Source organism: Colletotrichum spaethianum (genome assembly GCF_022836535.1).
Source record: "Colletotrichum spaethianum MAFF 239500 DNA, contig28, whole genome shotgun sequence".
Lineage (NCBI taxonomy): Eukaryota > Fungi > Ascomycota > Sordariomycetes > Glomerellales > Glomerellaceae > Colletotrichum > Colletotrichum spaethianum.
The window spans coordinates 351,054-372,230 of NW_026054798.1; the positions used below are offsets into that span (position 1 = coordinate 351,054).

Sequence of the window (21,177 nt, forward strand, 5' to 3'; positions counted from 1 at the left end):
CACGAGAAAAAGAAAGGGTGCTTCTACACATTTTCCTTGTACAGCGCATCTCGACAACCCTCCTCATGCCTCTCTAGTCATTTTTTTCTTGCTCTTCTAGCATCCATAATAGAATCAAACGGAAGCCATCATTCATGCCTGTTTCGTCCCAATCGAGAATTCGACTGACCGTCTCGCGCTCGCGTGTGGTCGTCTCGGCATGAAAGATGACTGTCGCACGGCACGCGCATAGCGCTGCAGCTGCAATGGCAAAGCTAAATTAAAAATAAGACGGAAAAAAAAGCCTGCTTCCGACGCATCAATGAGCGTATGACGATCAGTGCCGAGCCGCGGTGGTCTTTGTGAGACGTCCCGATTCCTGTGTACGGTACGAGTAACATCGGACCGTCGGACGTCGCAGCGTCGTCACAAGTCCCCCAGAGCCGCAAGTCTCGTCAGCTGACAGCGGTATCCTCGCCCCCTTCCCCTCCCAAAATAAAGAGTCAACGGCGAGGCCAATGGGAGAAATTTGGCGTTTCCTTGGCAGGGAGAGGCGTCCGGGGGCCATCCTGGTTTCGCGGGACGTGGGAGTACGAGCAGCCGGCTACCTCAGGCATACGCGGCTGCGACCGAGCGGGAAATAAATGTGCTGAGAGTACCTTACCCTTGGACGCCGCGAGACCAGGACGAGGGTGCCTACGGCCGGTGTTTTAGCCTACCGGTTCGTTTTGGCGGTTTTTTTTTCCTGGGGGGTTTTTTTTTGTCGTGAGGGACCGGCCTTGTGGTAGTTTCCAGGGTCAAGCGAGGTCTCTGTCCCTTTCCGTTGCTAGAGAATGATTGTTGGCCATGTTCACTCGCATGAGGACAGAGAGCTGGTTACGCTCCTGTATAGTCCCCACCTCGGTCCGTCTTTTCTAGTGGGAGGATTGAGGCTTTAAACTGCCCTTGTAGGCCTTCGCCAAGTGTGCATGGGTTGAGTAGGATGCCGGTAGGGTAGCAATGAAGCTGTCTAGATGCGACGCCGAAAAGCTCTTCAGGCCGGATGGTAAGGCCGGCGGTTGCCAAGAAGGCTTGTTTCGTTTTCCTCTCCGTGACAGACAGTTTCTTTTGCAAAGACACTTCTCCGGTCCAAGGCTTACGAGGTAGGCTTGCGGCCATACTTTGTTACAAAGCTTGGGTGCGTTCGTGGACGTCGTCAATCTTCGTTCTCGGCTTTTAGTACCCAAGATAGGTGTTCAAGCTTGAAATGTTCCTCAGTGTTTCCAGAGAGGTGTGAACCGTCTGTGAGTCTTGGCGTTTAGAAGTGCGGGAGGCAACAGGTTCCTGGGTCGGTCACGCAATAATGCATGATTTGGAGTGTGTCAAGCGCCCATCCATATTGTGCATATGACCACGTGAGAGCTTGATGCCGGCAGGCACATCTGACAGTCGTTCGGAACGTTACTAGCCGACCCTCTTGGTTTCCGGGGTGCTTTCTGCTTCGCCATCGACACATTTCTGTAAGACAATTCATTTATCCCATTCCTTATAGCCCTTTTGCTTCTGCCGCGTGTTCCAGCCCAGCTTGCCGCTGATGCTATTGACCCAGTCCTCGCTGCGCCGGCCCTGGGCCTGGACACTTGCAAATGGATACCGGCTGGCGCTGATGGTGACGTAATCTCCAGGGAACAGCTCCATACGCTCGCGGCCGTCGAAGCTGGCCCATGAGTTGGTTCTTGCATCGTAGGGCACTCCTACCCGGAGGACGATGGTGTCTGGTAGGATGATTGGGCGGAAGGAGAGTGTATGGGCGCAGATGGCGGTGACGAGCATGACTGGGTTCTCGGGGTGGCAGAGGGAGCCGCCGGCCGCAAGGTTGTAGGCGGTCGAACCCGTTGGGGTTGAAACGCAAATGCCATCTGCCAAGACGGATGTGAAGTGTTCGTCGTCACCAAAGATTTCCGTATATGACATTGCTGTTAGGGTTCATGGGTCAGCGGCCCAGGATTCTGGCGACAGAGAAGATTGGTCAATGACTTACTTGGATTGGGGCCGCGGTCTACGACAATTTCGTTCAAAATCTCAAAGGTCCCGTCTGGTTTGTGCGTATGCTCGTCCTCCCTCTCCTCACCCACAAGCTCTTCGACAAGGTCCGGCTTGGGTCCGTCTTCATCCTGACTGGAGCTGCCCTCTTCGATGTCCGCTAATCTCTTCCTCTGCTGGCTTCTCATGATTGTTCCCTCGAAGCGCAGACGCAGGCTTACTGTGACGCCTTTGTTGAAGGCACTCTCGAGAATGGTGCGGTGCTCCTCGAAGTCGAATTTTGTCAGGAAACCGAGGCTGCCGAGAGAAAAGCTCAGCACTGGTGGAACGATGCGCTGGAATAGCCAGCTGGCATATAGCACAGTACCGTCGCCGCCCAAGGTGATAACAAAGTCGAACATGTGCGGCCGGTTGCGGCACATGTCTTCGTCCCAGTACCGGAGACGTTTGGAAATGGCATCGCCTTTGGCCTTGTTTGGCGGTTGACCGGCATCGACGGCTTCCTTGCTGAGCTCTTCGACCATGCCCGGCGCGTTGAACTTCTTGTTATCCTTGAACTTTTCCTCCACGTAGACGGTGTAGTCAACGTCTCGCTCGTGCGACAGAAGCCACTTGGTCAACTCACGCGTCCGACTGATCAGGTCCGCATCGTGTATCTTGGTCAAGAGGAAGATGGACTTGACGCGGAACCTGATGCGCATGCTGCTAAGGCGTCTGCTGAGCTCGCGAACCCCCCAGGCCATCTCGCTCAGCTGCTTCTTGGTGAGTAGCCGGCTATGAAGCTCGTCCTCGTCGTCGGACTGCATGAGGTCGACTTGAGATGCAGACTTGATGATTTCAGTTCGCCAGGACTTTTCGTCGGCCTGGCCGACGTCGCTACCTTCCGGGCTGTCTGCTGCCAGAATCGAGGCTCTCTGCTTGGCGACGCGCCCCTTCGGCTCGACTGTCTTGTACATGCCCGTTTCGCCGGACACATCCTTGGTGCCCGCTTGCCGGCTAGGACTCTCGTAACCGGGATGGCCGTGATGGTAGTGATCATTTGTCTTGGAAGCGCTCGAGACGGAGTTGGACCTGGAGCCATGGTTGCTGGCCGAGGCAACAGCGTCGCGGGCCTTTCGCTGACTTTCGAGAAACTGGTGGACGATGCACTCTGTTCTCCTGCTCGGGTGGCGCGGGAGAGGCCTAGACGTGTCAGACGTCACAAGTGAGCTTTTGCGGCGGTAAGGATTGCCGGGGTCGAAGGTGACCTGGCGAACATGTTAGTATAAGCTCATCGCAGGGTGTCCTATTGGGAGGCAGTAGGGCCATAGGGCGTGTACCTCGACGGGCTTCTGATAGTCGTCGTCGCTTTCACTCGAACGAGCGTCCTCGTCGTTCTCAAGGCCTACGCGCTTCTCCTTCTCGTCGCTCGCGGTCCTGTCACCCATAGTCGAAGAGGAGGGCGTTGCGGTGACGGGGACGCGTAAAACGTTCTAGAAGCCGCGGAGAGCGCGGGGTAGATCGATTGCGCTTAGTATTCGCGAACGATGTCAGTGCAGACGTGTAAAGGATGTTCGAAGAGGTTGTGTGATGCAAGAAATGTCGTATGCCAGGTCGAGTCAAATAGAAATCGGAACTTTATAGCGACTATCCGTTGCCATTGAAATTTGAGAGACTGCCAATGAGTGAACACCTTGCGACGTGGGAGTTCCCGTCGTCAGTGGTTGTGAGGCAATTGGGCCGTAAAGTAGTTAAGCTTGCGACTCCGAGGTCCGTTAGCCCCAAAAAGGTGTGAGCAATAGCAAGGATCTAGGTTAGACTTAAGTTCCTATAGCACCTCGGTCCAGAAAACCGATAGGAGGGAGGTTCTAGATCCCGAAGAAAGTAGCTTGGTGAATCGGTGGAAACCCAGTGAAGAAAGAGGTAAGAGCTGCCCGAGTTCAATGGAAGCTTCTTCAGTCAGCGGGGCCATGTATTAGTGATGATTGCAGCGTTTGGGTGCTTATTCACCGGAGTGGACCGAGCTGACCAGCGGGAGGGCTGGTGGATCACCTGCTGTGGCTTGCGCTTGTTGCCGCAGAACCGTGACAGGTCGCTGACGTCGTCAAGTTGCACAATGCAATTGCGGTGTGGGACTCCAAGAACACCCAAGGCCAGAGTACCAATATGCTTTTTTCCTGAAGACCAACTTAGCCTGTAATTTCCGTGGTGTTTATTTTTCGTAGCTAAGTGGACTTATTTCAATCGAGTAGCCTTCGCGGATGGCCGTGTAGTTGTCTTCTCTAAGAAAAGGCTCGATACCCATCGGGCCGCAGAACACAAGAGGATAGCGGGCAATGCTCTCCGTGCCTTAGGCAACATGAGACGATCCTTCCGCGGCCTTGGGGTCGGCTCAAGTGAGTTTCTTGCTAGAGGCTATGTGCTGCATCCGTGAGACCCCGCCATGCACATCGACGATAGGACACCTTGGCCGAGACTGCCAGCAAACTCGGTGCTAAAGGGTGGCCTTGGATATGGTTCTTGACGATAAGACAAGAGATAAGAGATGGGGTCAGCCACCTTTACCATTTGCAGTCACAGACAGCGCTTTCAAATGCCTGTAGCTAGGGTCGTAGATCCAGCCACACCCCGCCAAACCATCAAGGAGCTGGCGTACAACCAATCAGAAGGTGCTTCGCAAACTGCATCCCGCTGGAGGCTGCATCTTCACCGCGTTACTTACCACTTCCTTCCGCGGTTAAACATGAGCTTGTCTTGTGCAACGCGATTTTGTACGCTCTTGACGCGTGTTCTCATGTCGCTTGAATAACCACATCGATTCAACCAATTCCAACCACCGCCGACCCTCCGACATCCTCCCAGAGCATGACAGACCATCCGAAACACCTTCGCTTCCTTCCAGGATGAACTCTCTGTGGCCTTCGAGGCCTGCCAATGATGGCGCCTCCGCCGAAAAGGAGCCTCCGCTGACCGGCGATGTTGCCGATGCCGTTGTCGCAGACGTTGGTCCCGATCCCAGCAACCCGCCCCCTCCGCCTCCGGCACGGCCATCTTTGCAAAGAAACTCCTCTGCGCCAACCCCCGTCCCTGCGCCGGCTCCAGACCCCCCAGCTCCGATGCCTCCTGCGCCTTCCGACCAACCGCAACCGACCGACTCTCTTTCGTTGCTGCAGCTGAGGCGAATCGTCGCCGAGTTCAGCCGCGGCGAACCTGTCGCCTACGATTTTGTCTACAATGATATGGGCTCGCATGACGAGGAGATCGACGAATGGTTCGTGTACCAGTTTTGGCAGTGGGTGCGACTAAATGCTGCCCAGAGGGCATTCGAGTGGCAGTGGCAGCACGAGTACGATATCCAGACGCCTTGGGAGGAGACGGAACAGCAGACAAGAGCCAAGTTCACGAAAGACGCTCTGGGTGGTCTCCAAGTCAAGGACCCCGCACAACGCTCTGCGTCCATTGGTAAGGTCCTGTACTTGGTGCTGGGCAGATGGGGCGATACCTCTACTCCGGCTACCGTAGGCGACAGGAGGTCGGCCGCAAGCGCGACACAGCTGGAGGCCATACGATCAAGCATCGCCTTTCTTACGTCCCTGAATGGAATTTCTACCGTCTGGGAGGCTTTGCAGAACTGCTTCGATGTGTTCTGGTACGTTGTCCGGCTACAATATTGCTTTTGCGGCTAACCCGACCAGGTCGGACGATCCTCGGCTCGTACAGCCCGGTGGTGCCCAAGAGGCACAGGACGAACTCATTAACCTGATGACTATCATGTATGTCATCATTCAGGAGGCGTTGAGCTTCCCCAAAGAGCTCGAATCTACAAGATCTGAACTTCGTAAGCATAAATTGGCAACACATGCAAGGAAGCGGCTAATATTTTGCTAGTGTCTTTGAAACCTGGCCTAGTCGACTTCATGTCCGTTGCAGCCTCCAAGCTGCGTTGGGACGACGGTAATTTGATGCCATCTAGCCAGGTACGATCACCGTTGACGCCGCGGATGGCCCGGGCTAATTTCCTAGATTTTCTTGCTCTTTTGGAAGACCATCCTGCTGGTCTTTGGTGGTACGCAAGAGATAGACGAGGCCAAAAAGGCCACTAGCGAATCGCCCAACGCGAAATCCAAGGACGTTATCACCGCATCGCCCTTGGACTACCATGTCTTCCGACAGGAACTCACCTCCAAATACCCCGCCTACGTGCCACCGAGGACGCTCATCCCCCTCGAGCCGGAAAATACAACTCTCCTGCCCCCTTTACCAAACCACCCCACCAGGACTAGTGCGGCGATGGGAATCGTACCAGGACCACCCAACCCGCAAAGCAGCGGCGCTTCTATTCTGCACCAGCCGGTCCATATCGCGACACCTGCTCCTTCGCCACCCCCTTCTCCTGGTGTTGGAGGCAAGGGCGGCAAGAAACAGAACTACCAGACTAACCAGAACTTCCCCTTCATGTACCCGCCTCTGGATGCCACAAGCAACAGTGCTGGTGGTAAAGGTGGAGCTGGGCTGCAGGAACAGCTTGTCGGTCGCAGATGGGAGGGCAGCGACATTCCCGCATCAATCCTGGAGGCTGGAGAGCTGTTCTCCAAAAGAGTTCGCATGACGCGCGCTACGCGCCAGCTTTGGGAGGAACGTGAAAGCTTTCTCAAGTTTGAGAGGGGATGGGAAGCAGAGGATAGCGACGATGACGTTGACGACCTCGACCTTGAAGGATTGAGCCTGGAAGAGAAGCAAGAGATTGCTGCGCTAAAAGCTGAGACTAGGGCCGAGGAGCGCAGGGAGGCACAGCTTTCGATGCGAGAGCCAGAAGTTGACTGCGGTCCTGCCGCAGACAAAGTCAACGACGAGGTCAAGCGTCGGCTATTTGCTGTCGAAAGTTTCTACGTGGGTACGCTAGAACCTCAACTGAACATGGCTGACTTCCCTACAGAAAGAGTCTCTTCCTCACCTGCAGTCGCTGGTGATCGTCCTTCTAAGGCCGATCCTCATGAACGTAACGGCTGTCTTGTCGCAGCCCGCCGCAGCACAACAGCACCCGAGTATGGCCGGTAGAGGAGCCAACGGCATGAATGGTGGCCCTGGGCCCAATAGGCAACAGCAATCCCAAGACCCTTCTTCGGCACAGTCGGGTCCCTCTGAGCTCCCAGAGATGTCGCCCGAAGAGGTGGATGCCGCGAGGTCCCGAGAGATTACCACCAAAGCCATAACAGCCATCTTGCTCCTTCTTATGAAGTGGCTCAGAGTCTCGCGTACGTAGCCCTGATTTGTGTTGCAAGGCGGATGCTGACGAAGCCTCAGACGTTCTCAAATTCGAGTACATGACACAGCTCCTGCTCGACTCCAATTACCTTCCGCTAGTCCTCAAGCTGTTTGCGCACCAGGACGTCCAACAAGTCGTAGACAGCAAGACGGACCGGCTCGAAAACAGGTGCGTGCGACCCCGAGTTTTCCATGAAAACCAAGCTGACCAACTAGCTTCTTCCATTTCTGCAACTTGCGGTCGAAGTTCAAGGACAAGCCGCCGGTCCAGGCCGAGCCCGAGGAAGAGAGTGAAGACGAGGCAGCGCCACCGCCTATCAAGAGAAGGCGATCACCACCTCGGGCGACGACGGCCGCCACGCGCGACAGCGACGACAACGCCAAGCTCGAGGGGCAGGTTGCGGCGCGACCCGAGGTCGATGAACTCGGATACCCCGTTAACGACTTGCCGGCCGAGCCGATCACCGACTTCTCGAGAAGAAACTTCTTCTCCCTAATCAACTACCTCCGGATCATGCAGAAGATCTGCAAACACAAGGCCCACCGAAATCTCCTCTTGGTGCAGTACAAGTCGGCCAACATCCTCCGCAAGTCTCTCAAGATTCCCCAGCCGGAACTCCGACTTTATACCCTGAAGCTGTTCAAGAACCAAGTGCCGTACTGCGGCCGCAAGTGGCGGCAGAGCAACATGCGCGTCATCACGGCGGTCTACCTACACTGCCGGCCCGAGCTGCGCGATGAATGGCTGGCGGGGAGCGACGTCGACGCCGAAGTCGACTCGGCGCTGCCACTGGAGCAGGCCCTGCGCAGTCTAACGCATTGGTTCAACGTGCGCAGGTATCCTGACAAGATTGCCGTCGAGCTGCGAGCTGCCCTGCGGGAGGAGCAAGACTTTTTCACGAGGGAGCTGGAGAAGCTGGACATGAACTGGGCCGACGTGGGGGCCGACGATGGCGCAAACAGTGAGTGGGACGAGGCGGCCGGATGGCCATGATATACCCTACAGTCCGCGTTGACGAGGTTTACTGACACCTGGCCGAGTGTCTGGTTTAGGTTACTGAGTTGTCTAGTTGGGCAGAGGTACCACTGAAACGATGTTTCGGAGTCTTCGGACCAGCCGTCGGACGTCACGTCGTACCCTAGCCAACGTGCCGCCAACGCTTAACGGACGTGGTATTATGACGTTAGATGTACCAGTCTCAGCCATACATGTTATTGCACTGAACCTGTGTAGTATTCACAGCTACTAGTATAGCTTCACAATTCCAAGATACTGACATGTACCATCATCCGGCTGTGATCATTTGATTCATGACTGAAACTATTAAGAAAAGTCGCTACCTTTACGACATTACAAGACTCCTTAATCCCTGGGTATATTGCCATCCTTTGACCAGTCTCGTTCCGTTGTTGTACATTTGATTACAAAGTTTGGTTCTGTTTTCCATCTTTCCAGATCCGATTAACAGGCCCGCTTAGACCCTGTCGTACACACCATCGTTGTAATGGTAGTTGTTGGGCGGGTGCGTAGCACCAGTGGTACCAGTCTCATGGCCATAGGTGTTGTAGCCGTTGGCGCCGGTGGTGCCGTTGGTAGCATAGGCACCCTCGTACTTGGGGTATCCCGGGTCCTGGGCAACGGCGGTGGTCTCGGTGGCGTAGCTGGTGCGGACCTGGTCGGGGCTGGTGTGCATAGGCAGGGCGTTCTCATTGGGCTCAGCGACGACACGGTTACCGCGGCGGAAGTGGCTGAAGAAGCCGGGCTTGCCGCCCGACCCCGAAGTGTAGTTGTTCTTGGGGCTGGGGCCGAAGCGCTTCTCCTTGCGGTGGTGGCGGGCGAGGGCGACCTCGACGAGGATGGAGAGGATGAAGAAGATGCTGGGGGGAGTGTCAGTATATTTCGTCGTGTGAGGATGCGAAGGGGGACTTACATTGCGACAATGGAAACGGCGAAGCATGCAGTCTGCAGCTTGCAAGCGGTGCGCAGGCTGGGAAGATGCGTCCAGCCGTCGCTGCCGGTGTTGGTGGGCTTGCCATCCGCGGGGCCGTCACCGAAGGGCGTGCTGACGGTGCCGGAGCAAGAGTCGGCCCCGTTACGGTTGGCTACGGCGACGTAGATGAAGGCGCCGATGAAGGCGACATCGATGACTATGGCGATGAAGGAGGTGAAGGAGCGGCCAGCAAGGCAGCACAAGAGGAGCAGACCGGCAAGGGTGTAGAGGGTCGCGGCGCCAGAGATGCCCTCTACGGCGCGGATCGACGTGGCGATCGGGAGCGAGTGGTTGTGCAGGGTCGCGAGGAAGTAAGAGAAGATGGCGAGGATGAGGACCGAGCAGCCCAGCTGGACGCCGCGGATGAACCACTGTAAGAACTTCAAGGCGAAGGCCATGGCTACGGTTGGAGGAGTTGCTTGGTGTTGGAGATTGTTTAGTGGACTCGAGCTTTTTTGATGCTGGTCTGAGCAGAGATGAACGTGTCGTTTGTCACCTGCCTCGGTAAGGTGTTCGACGGGATGAATGAACGAGCGGGATGAGATATGGTCAAGGTGACCAAATGGGGGAGGTCGAGACGCTTAATACTTTAAAAAAGCAGCAAGAAGGAAACAGGGCTGCCTCCCCCGTCTGCCGGTAAATGGTCTGCTCCATCTGCCGATCCCGCATTGCGTAGATCGTGGCAAGGTACAGGTCTTCCCTGTTCGGCCCAAGTTCAGGGATCTCCCGTGTGTCATTTCCTGGCTAGTTCCATTTCCAACGAACAGTTTCCCTCAACCACACAGCTCACCAGTGCAAAGTCAATGGGGGGAGTGACGGAGCATGGGCGTCAGGTCTTGGGACGAGGCACTGCTTGCGGGTTTGATGACGAGCGTTGTGGCTGAATGGAACCCCTCCACATCCTCGACGGGGGTGACGGGCTATGATGTCAGACCTCTTGGAGGGGCACATACCAGCACGATTGGTCCGGACCCGGACGGATTCTCCACTCATCCAGCACGGCCACGGTGCAAGTGTGGCTTCGCGGGGCGGATGATTGAGGATCGGGATCGGCCTGGTTCCCTGGGTCTTCCCACTTTTAACGTTTGGTTTTCTTCCCTGTGTTTGGTCCACTGTCCAGGTTTGCTCGAGTGGGTTTCTCACGGCAAGCACGGGAAGCAGGCCATGGGCATGCAAGTTAGCAGGCGGGCTGCGGGTCGCGAGCCTTGGAGTCGACGTTGTGAAGGGGTGGTGTCCATGACTAACAGAGTCGGGTAAATCGGGATGCTTCAACACGGACACGGTTTAAGAAGGGCAGAGTTTTCAGCTCTTCTAGGGTATTCTGTTTTGGCCTTTGCTAAACTTCAGTCAAACTCTGTTCTTGACAGTGTCGAGTCTCTTCGACAGGACTTTGAATTACTCGAGATGCCCACATTTTGATTGACCGTCGCACCTTTGGAATCTGTTTCTCAACTTGAGACTCAGTCCGACCCGCTTGGTCAGGTTCAGGTCACGTCCGGCCAGCGTGAGAGTGGGAGTGCAAAGTGTACGCGTCGTTCTACAGTAGCATGTCTTGGATTGAATAGTTGGGTCCCGACTGGTCGATGGAGATCCTTAGTGGGCTAGCGTCCAATGACAAGCTCTGTCCTTCTTATGAGAATGATGAGATAATCGCTGCGCAACGATCGCACTCTTGGCCCTTCAAGTTTCGTCTAGAATGTCTCTCTTTACTGTGCCAGGTTTTGTGGGCCTTGCGCAGCCCCAGCCAAGTGTTTCCCCTGGATTAAGCAGGGTTTCCCCGCGGAGAATTGATTGATTCGCGTCTAGACCTCGCTTGATGGGATGCAGGTCATGGTGTCAGTGAAGAACCGGATAATAGCGAAGAGCAGACAGGCTTCGTGTGAGCAGAGTCAAAAAGGACAACCAACAGTGTGCGTGTTGTTGTCCCTGTAGGTAGATTGGGCTGCTTGCCAAGCTTTACGCGGCCGGAGACGAGTTGCCGAATCGCTGAGACTAGACGTCAAGCTGCATTTGACTACTTTCAAACCAGGACATTATGTCATTACCTACTTCATCAACACTCTGTCTGTCGGTAGCGCCAAAAACTGCCATAGCGGTTGACATCATTAAGCCATCCGACGACTTCGCGGGAAAGAGGTGCGACCGAATCCATCGCGAGAGTCCGCGGCTCGAGCAAGAAACCGGGGGCTTCTGTATTGTGGCGATGCCTGGATACTGTAACTCGCTGGCCCCAGCTCAGTTGAGTGTCCGTTGGAGATGTTGTAGCGGTTGGGCGCCGCCAGGAAGTGGTGGCTAGGTGTGTGAGCCACTGGACATGAACAACATCCGCGTTCCTCGTCGCCCAGTTTACTCTGCCCGAGAACGTCGGTGGTTCAACGGTATGAATGACGGACATGGTATATTCCGGGCATAGTGAAGCTAAAAGCCCCCAGACAAGTCGCGCATTGTGAACGTATGATGCCTTGCATCGCCTGCTCTCAAAAGCTAGGGCTTCTGGTCGGGCGCCTGTGCGGCAAAATTCCGGCGTGGGCGCTCGGCTGACTGCAGGAAGCCTGTCATGGGTATCGTTTGTTGAAGCACTGATCAACTGGCTGCTGCGCCCGGGTCATGCCAGTACCTTCTGAGCTTGCCTGATATGGCATACCAGTGATCGTACTTGAGACAATCCCGGGAGGGTTCCGGGAGGGGCAACGGGTCGGCCCCGCATCTATCAAGACAAGCACCGAGCTTTCGGCCTCCGGTGTCCCACTAAAGCCCGGCTCTATGGGGATCGGCGATCCTGGCATGTCGGACCTGCACGTGCAGAGAAGTCAGTGAAGGTATTACCAATGATTTTGCCACTGGTGATCCGAAATTGAGCGCCTCGTAACGTGGAACAGATGGTACACGTTTCCTATCCGAAGCCACGACGTTCCAACAGACAGTTCTCGTGCCAAGAACGGCCTGCACTTCGACCGGCGTACAACGTGGGACTGCGGAACAAAGAGTTCAACTTTGGAGCCAGTGATGACTTTCTTGTACAGATTGGCAGCGAAAACTAGTCATATAATCCTCTTTGTGTTCCTGACGGCGGTTGGCTGTTTCGTAAGGCTTGGCCTTAGTTGTCTTTGTCCAGCCTTGTCGCACATCGGTCGCCCATGCCATCGGGTTGTGGGATGTCACTTGTGACCGGTCGGGGAGTACTATGGTATCTCTTTGTCTTACCTCGCTCCTATGCGATGCCGAACAGCACAACCGTTGGCGAGCTGAAAACCGCGCTCCTGGAAGCTGGGGCCGCTGGGGCCAAGCTAATGGCTGTTCGGCTTTCCCATGGTTTGATGGGCAATCTGCCACTGTAGCAGTTCTTTTGCCCCTTCCCCTAATGTGGTGGGGAAACGATAGTTCGTTTCCACTAGCAAAAGCCACGCTTGGCCGCCATGACAATTGCGGCACCGTCCCCCATCTGCAATTTGCCCATTGCCTTGATCGATTGCTCTTCTGACAGAAGCCCCGTCTGTGTGAGAGCTGCAGGTGATTCTTTCGGCTTTGTCCAATTCAGACCAAGTCCAAGTGGGGAGAAGAAATCGGGTCGTCTTTGACACTGCAATGGCAGCTTGGCAGAGCTGATGTGTGTAGTAGCAGCGGGTGAGACGCCTTTTCCAGGCTGACAGCGCGATAAGGCGATGGCCGTCAACTCAGGACTGGTGAATCCGTATTGCGTGGCATGCTGTGCTTCTTTGTCGTTCCATTGGTCGTACTGCCTTGTTAGAAGGCACGGGTGCATATGCTGTCTAGGTGCCTAGGTGGAAGATGGCTGCCAAAGAGGCTCCACGCTTGGCCGTGGGAACGAAGCCTGTATGTAGGTGCTTCGTTGGTTACCAGAATACAGTCAGCAGATCAGGCTTCGAGATGCCGTTGGTGCCGATTTGCCGTGATACCTTGGGCTAAGGCGTCTGTGTCCCTTTCGTTCTTTTGGCTAGGTTCGTCCAATTCAAGCCAGATGGATTAGCAGGGGCGGCTGTTGTGAATGCATTACGCAAGCTGCAAGATTGGAAAATAGATGCAGGCATTCGCGTCAGCTGATGCGCCAGCGTTGTTATGGCATCAATAGTTCATCGTCGCGCAGGACAGACGAGGCCAGGTCCAAGGCGGGCATCACACCAGGCTCCCAAACGAGAAACAAATGTCATGCTCTTCTTCCCGACGTTATCTGCTGACTCTACCTTTGAACAAGTACTGAGGGTCCTCCCCGTTGTGAGGGCACCACCGGATTGGACATGACACCCTCCCTCGAATGCATGGGTCTGCATCCCAACTGGTCGGGATGCAATTAATTGCTTGGCCACGCCATTAAGTTATCTCACCGCATAAGGGCCTTTGAGGGTATCTTGAACCAACCCAAGTAAGGTTAATCAAGGTAAGCGTCGCTCAGGGGCAGGGGGCTGTACCCCGGCACCCCTGGATTACTCCCACATTGCGGCTGGCACCGATAGAAGCCACAAAATGCTCGCGTCCAATCACACATCTCAAATTGCCCTTTGTGTGTTCTTTGATCCAATGCAAGGTTAACACTAACTCAGAAGGGGAAAGAGGGGTCATGGCATCCTTGACTACCTTTGCCAAAAATACGAAGAACTCTCACCTCTACATCCCACCCACACCCACTCACTCCCACGATGGCCAGTAATCAGGCTCCGCCATCACCTCCCGCCGCTAGTTACCCTCGGGGACTGCTACCCTTGCTGGCCATGGAGGCTCCTCATCTCAGCTCAGATGGCCTAGAATGCCTAGATCACCCGCATTTACGCTATTCTACGCGGTCAGTGCCTGGTCGCCGCTACGATCCCGCCTTGCCCGGTCTACTCGCACGCGTAGGCGCAAATTTGCTGCCGCATGGAACCGCCAAATTTCTTTGTGTGGCCGAGCTGTCGTAGTCGTGAGTTGTTAGGCACCATGTCTCTCATATCTAACGGCCAGCAGCCGTCTCACCTCTCGTTCTCACCGCGTCCACCTCCCTCTCTTCTGTTGCGACTCTTACACTCTCTCCAGGCATATTTGCCTTGTTGTTGTTCCGACGCCAAGGTCCATCCATTTACCTGGGTGACCTAGTCCCTCGCTTGTGCTTATTGTTGTAATCGTTCCATATTGTTGATTGTCGATACTCGAGGTTGGAAATTCAGTGTATCAACGCCATGAAGGTGAATACTTCGCTTCTGCTTGGCCTTCTGGGCCTAGCATTCCAGGTCCAAGCCGACCCGACATGGCCTTCGGACATCGATGAGTTGGAGGAGATCATGTACCAGATGTTCAACGCCAGAACACGAAACTTCGCCGATGCCGTCTTCCCCTGCACCAAAGAAACGAACGGTGCCGGCCGTCAAACCGCTGCCGAATGGCTGAGGACTGCCTTCCACGACATGGCGCCGGCCAACACAGCCACTGGGGTCGGCGGCTTGGATGCGTCGATTCAATATGAGCTCACAGTCGGCGGAGAGAACACCGGCCCTGCATTTGCATCTTCGATGACCTTCTTTGCCCCCTACCTGACCCGCAAGAGCAGCATGTCGGATCTGATCGCCCTCGGGGTGTACGCCTCTGTGCTGTCTTGCGGCGGCCCCTCGATCGCTTATCGTTCTGGCCGCATCGACGCAGCCGCGAGAGGCGTCACCGGCGTGCCGCAGCCCGGGAATGCCATCCAGATCTTCACACAGCAGTTTCAGCGCATGGGTTTTACAGCGCAGGAGATGGTACAGGTGACGGCCTGCGGCCACACCATTGGCGGTGTGCATTCGGCCGAGAACCCTACCATCGTGCCTGACGGCACATTCGCGAACGGCATGGCACCAATGGACTCGACAGCCGGTGTCTTTGATAACAAGGTTGTTACCGAGTATCTCGACGGTACCACCAAGAATCCCCTGGTCTACACAATGGGCACCGCTCGGAACCAGAACTCCGACTTCAAGGTCTTCAACTCGGACAACGCAACAATGCGTGCCATGGCCGATAATGCCGCCTTCAAATCCGTCTGCAAGAACGTGTTGGAGAAGATGGTCAACACCGTTCCATCCGGCGTTACCCTCACTGATGCCGTCAAGCCCTACACGGTCAAGCCGGTTGAGCTCCAGCTCTCGCTCGCCTCGTCCTCCACCATGCAGCTTAAAGGCTTCATCCGCGTCCGAACCACCGAAATACCGTTGGACAATATTGCGGGTCTGACCGTCAACTACAAGACCCGGGGCGGAAGCTCCACCTGCGGAACCAGCAACTGCGTCTTCACTCTCTCAGTCCTGGGCATCTCCAGAGGTTTGGAAGACAACTTTGCCTGGTTCCCCATCACTCAGACCTTCCCCGTCAGCACCGGTATCTCGTCCTTCACAGTCACTATCAACAAGAAGGACGGCTCGAGCACGCTTTTCGACAACAACGGTCAATGGTACCCTCTGCAGGACGGCATCTTTCTGCAGCAGGCCCAGAGCTGCCTGCAGCAGACCGCCGGCGACGCTACCTTTGTCGTCGCAGTCCGCAACGACCGAGCGTCCCTGCCGGTCAGGGTGGAGATTTCATACAAGACGAAGCGCACGACCAGCGTTGTGCCTCTGCTGAGCAAGATGACTGTCGACATGGTCAAGGGAACCTGCCAAGGCAGCTACACTTTCTTCACCGTTACCACAAACATCCCGGGCGGCCTCAGCTACCAGTCAACCATGGAGTTCATCAGCGGCGACGGCACGTCCGCCTTGGTCGACTCTTTCAAGAAGGCCAACCCCATCGGGGGCACCTGCGCGGCATGGGGCGGTGGATCAGGCACTTGCAACAGCGTCACCGTTTCCTCCGTCCCAACGTCGACGACCGCCTCGGCCTCCCGCACCTCCAGTACGGTTCCCACCGCCACGCTTCAACACCGGGAAACCATGGGAGGGTACAAGCTTGTGTCTTGTTGGACCGAGGCCACGAACGGCCGAGCCCTCACCGGCGCCGCCTTTGCATACGACGGCATGACCCTGGATAGCTGCATGGCCAACTGCACCGGGTTCGACTACTGGGGCACCGAGTATGGACGCGAGTGCTACTGCGGCAACTCCCTGGTCGCCTCTACCACCGCTGCTCCCTTGAGCGACTGCAGCATGCAGTGCTCCGGCGATTCCACACAGTATTGCGGAGCCGGCAACCGGATCGAGCTCTACTCGACCACGGCCACTCGCAGTAGCAGCTCGACGGCTGCGCCGACGGCAACCCTCGCCCACATCAACGCCATCGGCAAGTATTCGCTCGTGGGCTGCCAGACGGAGGCCGACGGTGCCCGTGCTTTGCAAGGCGCTCAGAATGCTGCCGATGACATGACCCTCGACAAGTGTGCTACGTTCTGCTCCGACTACACCTTTTTCGGCACCGAGTATGGTCGCGAATGTAAGTGTGATGGCGAGGCTTCCTTGACGAGACTATGACTAACAAGACCCAGGCTACTGCGGCAATGAACTACAATCTACCAGCAAGACTGCCCCCCTGAGCGAGTGCAACATGAAGTGCGCCGGCAACCCGTACCAGTACTGTGGCGACGGCAACCGTCTCGAACTTTACAAAGTCAACAGCTCCTCCTCTACGTTGGCCACATCGACTGTTCCCACAACAACTTCATCGACTGTTCCCACGACGACTTCATCCACTGCGTCTCCCGCTACGTCCTCCTCTGTCAGCAGCTCCTCAAGCTCCTCCAGTGCTCTGGCAGAGGCCGTATCTTCTACTTCCACCGCCCCGATCACCAGCTCATCGCAAGTCTCGACCTCGTCAGACCACCCTTCTTCTAGCAGTAGCATTGTTTCGCCCAGCAGCAGTGAAGCCGTCAGCACCAGCTCGCCTACAAGTTCGCTGCCGCAATCCACCTCTTCTACTGCTGGACCATCAAGCAGCCCCGTGTCTTCGTCCAGCAGCGTGGCATCCAGCACCAGTACTTCAAGCTCGATAAGTACCGTCCCTACCCTGGCCCACAAGCCCACCGTCTCGCCTTTCACCCTGGTGGGCTGCTGGACAGAAGGCAACGGCGTGCGCGCCTTGAGCCAAAAGAGCTACACCTCTGGCAACAACATGACGCTCGAGTACTGCGCATCATACTGCTCAGACTACAAGTATTTTGGAACTGAATACAGCAGCGAATGCTACTGTGGCAACTTCCTCGACAAGTCCAGCTCGACGGCTCCCTTGGCCGACTGTGCCATGACCTGCAGCGGCAACCAGTACGAATACTGCGGTGGCGGCAACAGGCTCACCCTGTACCAGAGCGACAAGCAAGTGACTGCACCCGCTCAGCCGGCCACCGCCGGAGCGTACACGTTCCTTGGCTGCCGTACGGAGCCCGCGCAGGGCGGACGTGCCTTGGACGCCAAGGCCACTGCCTCGGATAAGATGACGAACGCGGTGTGTGCGGCGTTCTGTGACGGCTACACCTACTTCGGCACGGAATACGGCGGCGAATGCTACTGCGGCAACACGCTGCCGGCCACTTCACTCGAGGCGCCGGCGAGCGACTGCAGCATGTTCTGCACGGGATCCGGCAACGAGTACTGCGGTAACGGCAACCGCCTCTCGGTATATAAGAAGTGATGGGGCCTGGACCAACGAGGGTTCGGGATATGATGTTTGAAATTCAATGAGCATATAGCATGGCATACTGTACTCGCTTGAGCCTACAGAAGGGGATGGCCGAGGACAATCATAATGATACCTATTTGGCTATATATATATTTTCAGCCAAACATTTAGATATTCTTTTCTCAATACAAATAATTCTCTAGACGAACAATTGAAGCCTTGACGCCAGAACGTTTTGAGTTTCTCGGATTCCCTGACCTGATTTGCATGTTCAAGACACAACCAGATACTGGCACTAGAGAACAGCGGGGCCAGGCCGCACACCTCGGACTTCTGAACCCAAGTTTGAGAACCAGTGAAGCGGAACGGAGGTGTCCTTAGTTAGGACCGTATTGTGTCGGAAGGGCCAAGGACGGCGGGTCGCGATCCGCGGCCTGCGGGCGCCCGGTGACGAATCCGTGGTATGGATCTCTGAGCCTGAAGTCCTTGATCCTGTCGCAGCCGTCCATACCGTGCTGCTTGATACTGCAGTTAGGGCATCCGCAAATGCGAGCGATCTCGTCCGGTCACATGCAGTCAAGGATGCCGTCACAACGGGCCGAGCAATTGCCGCAGACGACGTTGAGGCCGCGCCGAGAACTAGCAAACCCGTACGTTGCCCTCATGCTATTTGGTCGTTTCAGGGAAACCCCAATAGCGTCGATAGGAGACGGCTCCCCCTTAAAGGAAAATGTCCAAGAGCAAGCCACGCGACAAGAACTGCAGCGACCGGCGGCCGAGAGGCGACGACATCCGCCTCTCCTGCGGCACTCTTGCAGGAAAGCGCGGCCCAGCGATGTTCCGACGGGCGACCAGGTCAACGACTCGCTCGGCTCATGCACGAACTAGGACAATACAACAATTAGAGCCCCGCGGACAAGGTAGGTTCTCGAGTGCTTTCCCGCTGTCGCGGCGGGCGATGGGGTCCGGCAGTAAGCGGCTGCTCGTGACTCTCACTCGAATACTCACAGCAGCGACAAGCCGTCGTCCTCTCACCGCGGCCGTTGATAGCGGCAAGCTGCTTAACTCCCACCCAGTCTTGGATGATATCTTCGAGGCATGACCTGATGGAGAATGGGGTTTCGAGGACTGCAAGGCGAACATGGGGAAAGTCGATTCAGTCGGCAAGGATCCATCGGACTGAACTGTCCGAAGCCTGGAGCGCGAACCTGCAAAACGGAGCTACAGAACAAGACATCGGCCGGGGTCGTGTGCTGCTATTTAGAATTCTATCTTGTACCGATACCAAGTGTTTGAGCAACCGACGTGGTACCGTGGTGATGGCCTTGAGCGGCCACCTCCATTAGTCTAGGAAAGCATCTTGATAGCATGTTTGGCGGATCGCAAGGCTATAGCGTTGTAATATGAGACAGACCACATGATACCGATTGTAGGCGGGCACCGATACAAACCTGGTTCGACCTGCCTCCATCTATGCAGTCGAGCCACATCTACGTGACCACAGAGACAACGGCCGACCCCCTTCGTTTCGGTTCTCATGGCGGTTCGACATGCAAGACATGCCGAGAACGACAAGGCAAAAGCCAACAAGCGTTCCTGGCTTGAAGTGCTACTCACATGCCAGCATTTAGATGGGCGAACGCCAGGCTGACAATCCGGCGGCAGGTACATGCAATGCCAGCAAACAGGCCCATCACGAAAGCATGGGGTCTTCCGGACATCGCCAGGCCCAATCATGCATGACATGGCCACCTCGTTATCGACGCCAACAATCACGAGGACACTGAAAGTCGTCAACCTCATCGATGTCCATCCCTCAGGACCCTACACTATGGATGCGGCGTTGTTGGCAGAGCGGCGAAATAATAGGCCGACGTGCCGCATACTTTCGGTCCAGAGATAAGTGCCAATGACGCATCTTTCATCAACCCCACGACCCTTCAAACCACCCTTGGTGGCAGAGTAGCAGCCCAAAGCTAGCGTGCAGAAACGGGATAGATTTTGTCGTACTCGCGACTGCCTCAGCCCGCCAATGCATGGTGGCGCGTTCTGCACCAGTGAAGAATAATTGCGGACGTGGCCGACAACCACAGCAGGGCACCTCAATAGCCTCACACACCAAAGCCGAGCGGTATATCGCAACGTCGTGATGGACCACCTCATACTCGTCGGGGCGTGCTACGTCGACACGGTCATGAGGCAAGGCGACCTTCCACTCCCCTCTCTGCCTGGATGGCTTACCTCGTTTTTAGAGGCTTCTCGACTGACCAACCGTACTAGCGTTCCTCACTTCCCCGAAGAGGACTCGAAACTACGAGCCACGAGCCTGCGCATCCGCCGGGGAGGCAACTGCCCCAACACGATAGAAGTCCTCCAACAGCTGCTCGCAGGGAATCCGTCCATGTCGTGTCCCTCAACGTCCCTGCGAATACATCTCGTCTCGCCTTTACCGGAACGCCAATCGCAGGCAACAGCGCAGATCATCGCCTCGCTGGACGCCTCGCGGACGAAGGGCGAAATGCCCGCAATCGACTTCGATCACTGCCTCTTCCGCGAGGGCCATCAGCTGCCGGCGAGCAGCTACATACTCCGCAGCGAGGCGACGGGCAGCCGCACCATTGTTAACCATAACGACCTCCCCGAGATGACGGCCCAAGAGTTCCTGCGTGTCGCCGAAGTGTTCAGGGGTCGCGGGCGGACATGGTGGCATTTCGAGGGGCGGATCCCGGAGACGACGGTCGAGTGTATCCGCCTACTGAGGCAGGTGCTGGACGACGTGACCGTCAGCGTCGAGGTCGAGAAGCCCGGGCGGCCCGGGCTGAGAGAGCTCGCCGCCGAGGCGGAGGTGGTCTTCTATTCCAAGAGCTGGGCCGAGGTGCGCCATCCGCCCGCCGCAGACGGCGGTCGTGGACGATGCTGACGGTTGCAGGACTGCGGGTATACATCCGCCGAAGACTGTCTGAGAGGCGAGAGCCTACCGCGAGCGTGAGTTGGTTACTGAAAGCTGTCTGACGGACGTCGGCTGACTGCAACTTGGGCAGATTGTTGGCCACGAGCACCTGGGGATCCAAGGGAGCATCGTGCCTTTCACTCAAGGATCAACAACTATTCGCAAGCCCGGTGAAGACGCCGGTCATGCAAGTCGTCGAGTAAGGAGCCGTCCTCCGGCCAAACCACCGCAGCTAGATACAGTGTGCAAAGTGCTCGACTGACAACAGGCTTAGTTCGGTAGGTGCGGGAGACACATTTGTGGCGGGCATGCTCTATGGTCTGATTTGCCAGGCCGAGACTTGGGACACGGCCGACAAGCTGGGCTTCGCCGTCGAGCTGGCCACGCTCAAGGTTCAGCGAGAGGGGTTCAGTGGACTGGGAG

General features: G+C 56.2%; 5 protein-coding genes across 5 annotated transcripts; 3 read left to right on the forward strand and 2 right to left on the reverse strand.

Annotated features, from left to right (window-relative positions):
* Positions 1-1,488: 1,488 nt before the first annotated feature.
* ColSpa_09430 (NAD(+) kinase) lies at positions 1,489-3,428 on the reverse strand (the record flags this gene model as incomplete). Its single annotated transcript, XM_049275642.1, has 3 exons — positions 1,489-1,934; positions 2,000-3,248; positions 3,321-3,428. 3 exons carry the CDS (start codon positions 3,426-3,428, stop codon positions 1,489-1,491), a joined length of 1,803 nt encoding a protein of 600 aa, XP_049131599.1.
* A 1,455-nt stretch (positions 3,429-4,883) lies between these two features.
* Positions 4,884-8,239, forward strand: ColSpa_09431 (structural maintenance of chromosomes protein 1; the record flags this gene model as incomplete). Its single annotated transcript, XM_049275643.1, has 7 exons — positions 4,884-5,629; positions 5,676-5,818; positions 5,869-5,957; positions 6,004-6,870; positions 6,917-7,235; positions 7,285-7,414; positions 7,462-8,239. 7 exons carry the CDS (start codon positions 4,884-4,886, stop codon positions 8,237-8,239), a joined length of 3,072 nt encoding a protein of 1,023 aa, XP_049131600.1.
* A 481-nt stretch (positions 8,240-8,720) lies between these two features.
* ColSpa_09432 (uncharacterized protein) lies at positions 8,721-9,634 on the reverse strand (the record flags this gene model as incomplete). Its single annotated transcript, XM_049275644.1, has 2 exons — positions 8,721-9,123; positions 9,177-9,634. The coding sequence occupies 2 exons, from the start codon at positions 9,632-9,634 to the stop codon at positions 8,721-8,723; spliced, it is 861 nt and encodes a 286-aa protein (XP_049131601.1).
* A 4,773-nt stretch (positions 9,635-14,407) lies between these two features.
* ColSpa_09433 (WSC domain-containing protein) lies at positions 14,408-17,816 on the forward strand (the record flags this gene model as incomplete). The annotated part of the gene is made up of 3 exons (XM_049275645.1): positions 14,408-16,625; positions 16,678-16,799; positions 17,208-17,816. The coding sequence occupies 3 exons, from the start codon at positions 14,408-14,410 to the stop codon at positions 17,814-17,816; spliced, it is 2,949 nt and encodes a 982-aa protein (XP_049131602.1).
* Positions 17,817-19,953: 2,137 nt separating this feature from the next.
* ColSpa_09434 (ketohexokinase) lies at positions 19,954-20,724 on the forward strand (the record flags this gene model as incomplete). Its single annotated transcript, XM_049275646.1, has 1 exon — positions 19,954-20,724. One exon carries the CDS (start codon positions 19,954-19,956, stop codon positions 20,722-20,724), a length of 771 nt encoding a protein of 256 aa, XP_049131603.1.
* Positions 20,725-21,177: the final 453 nt, after the last annotated feature.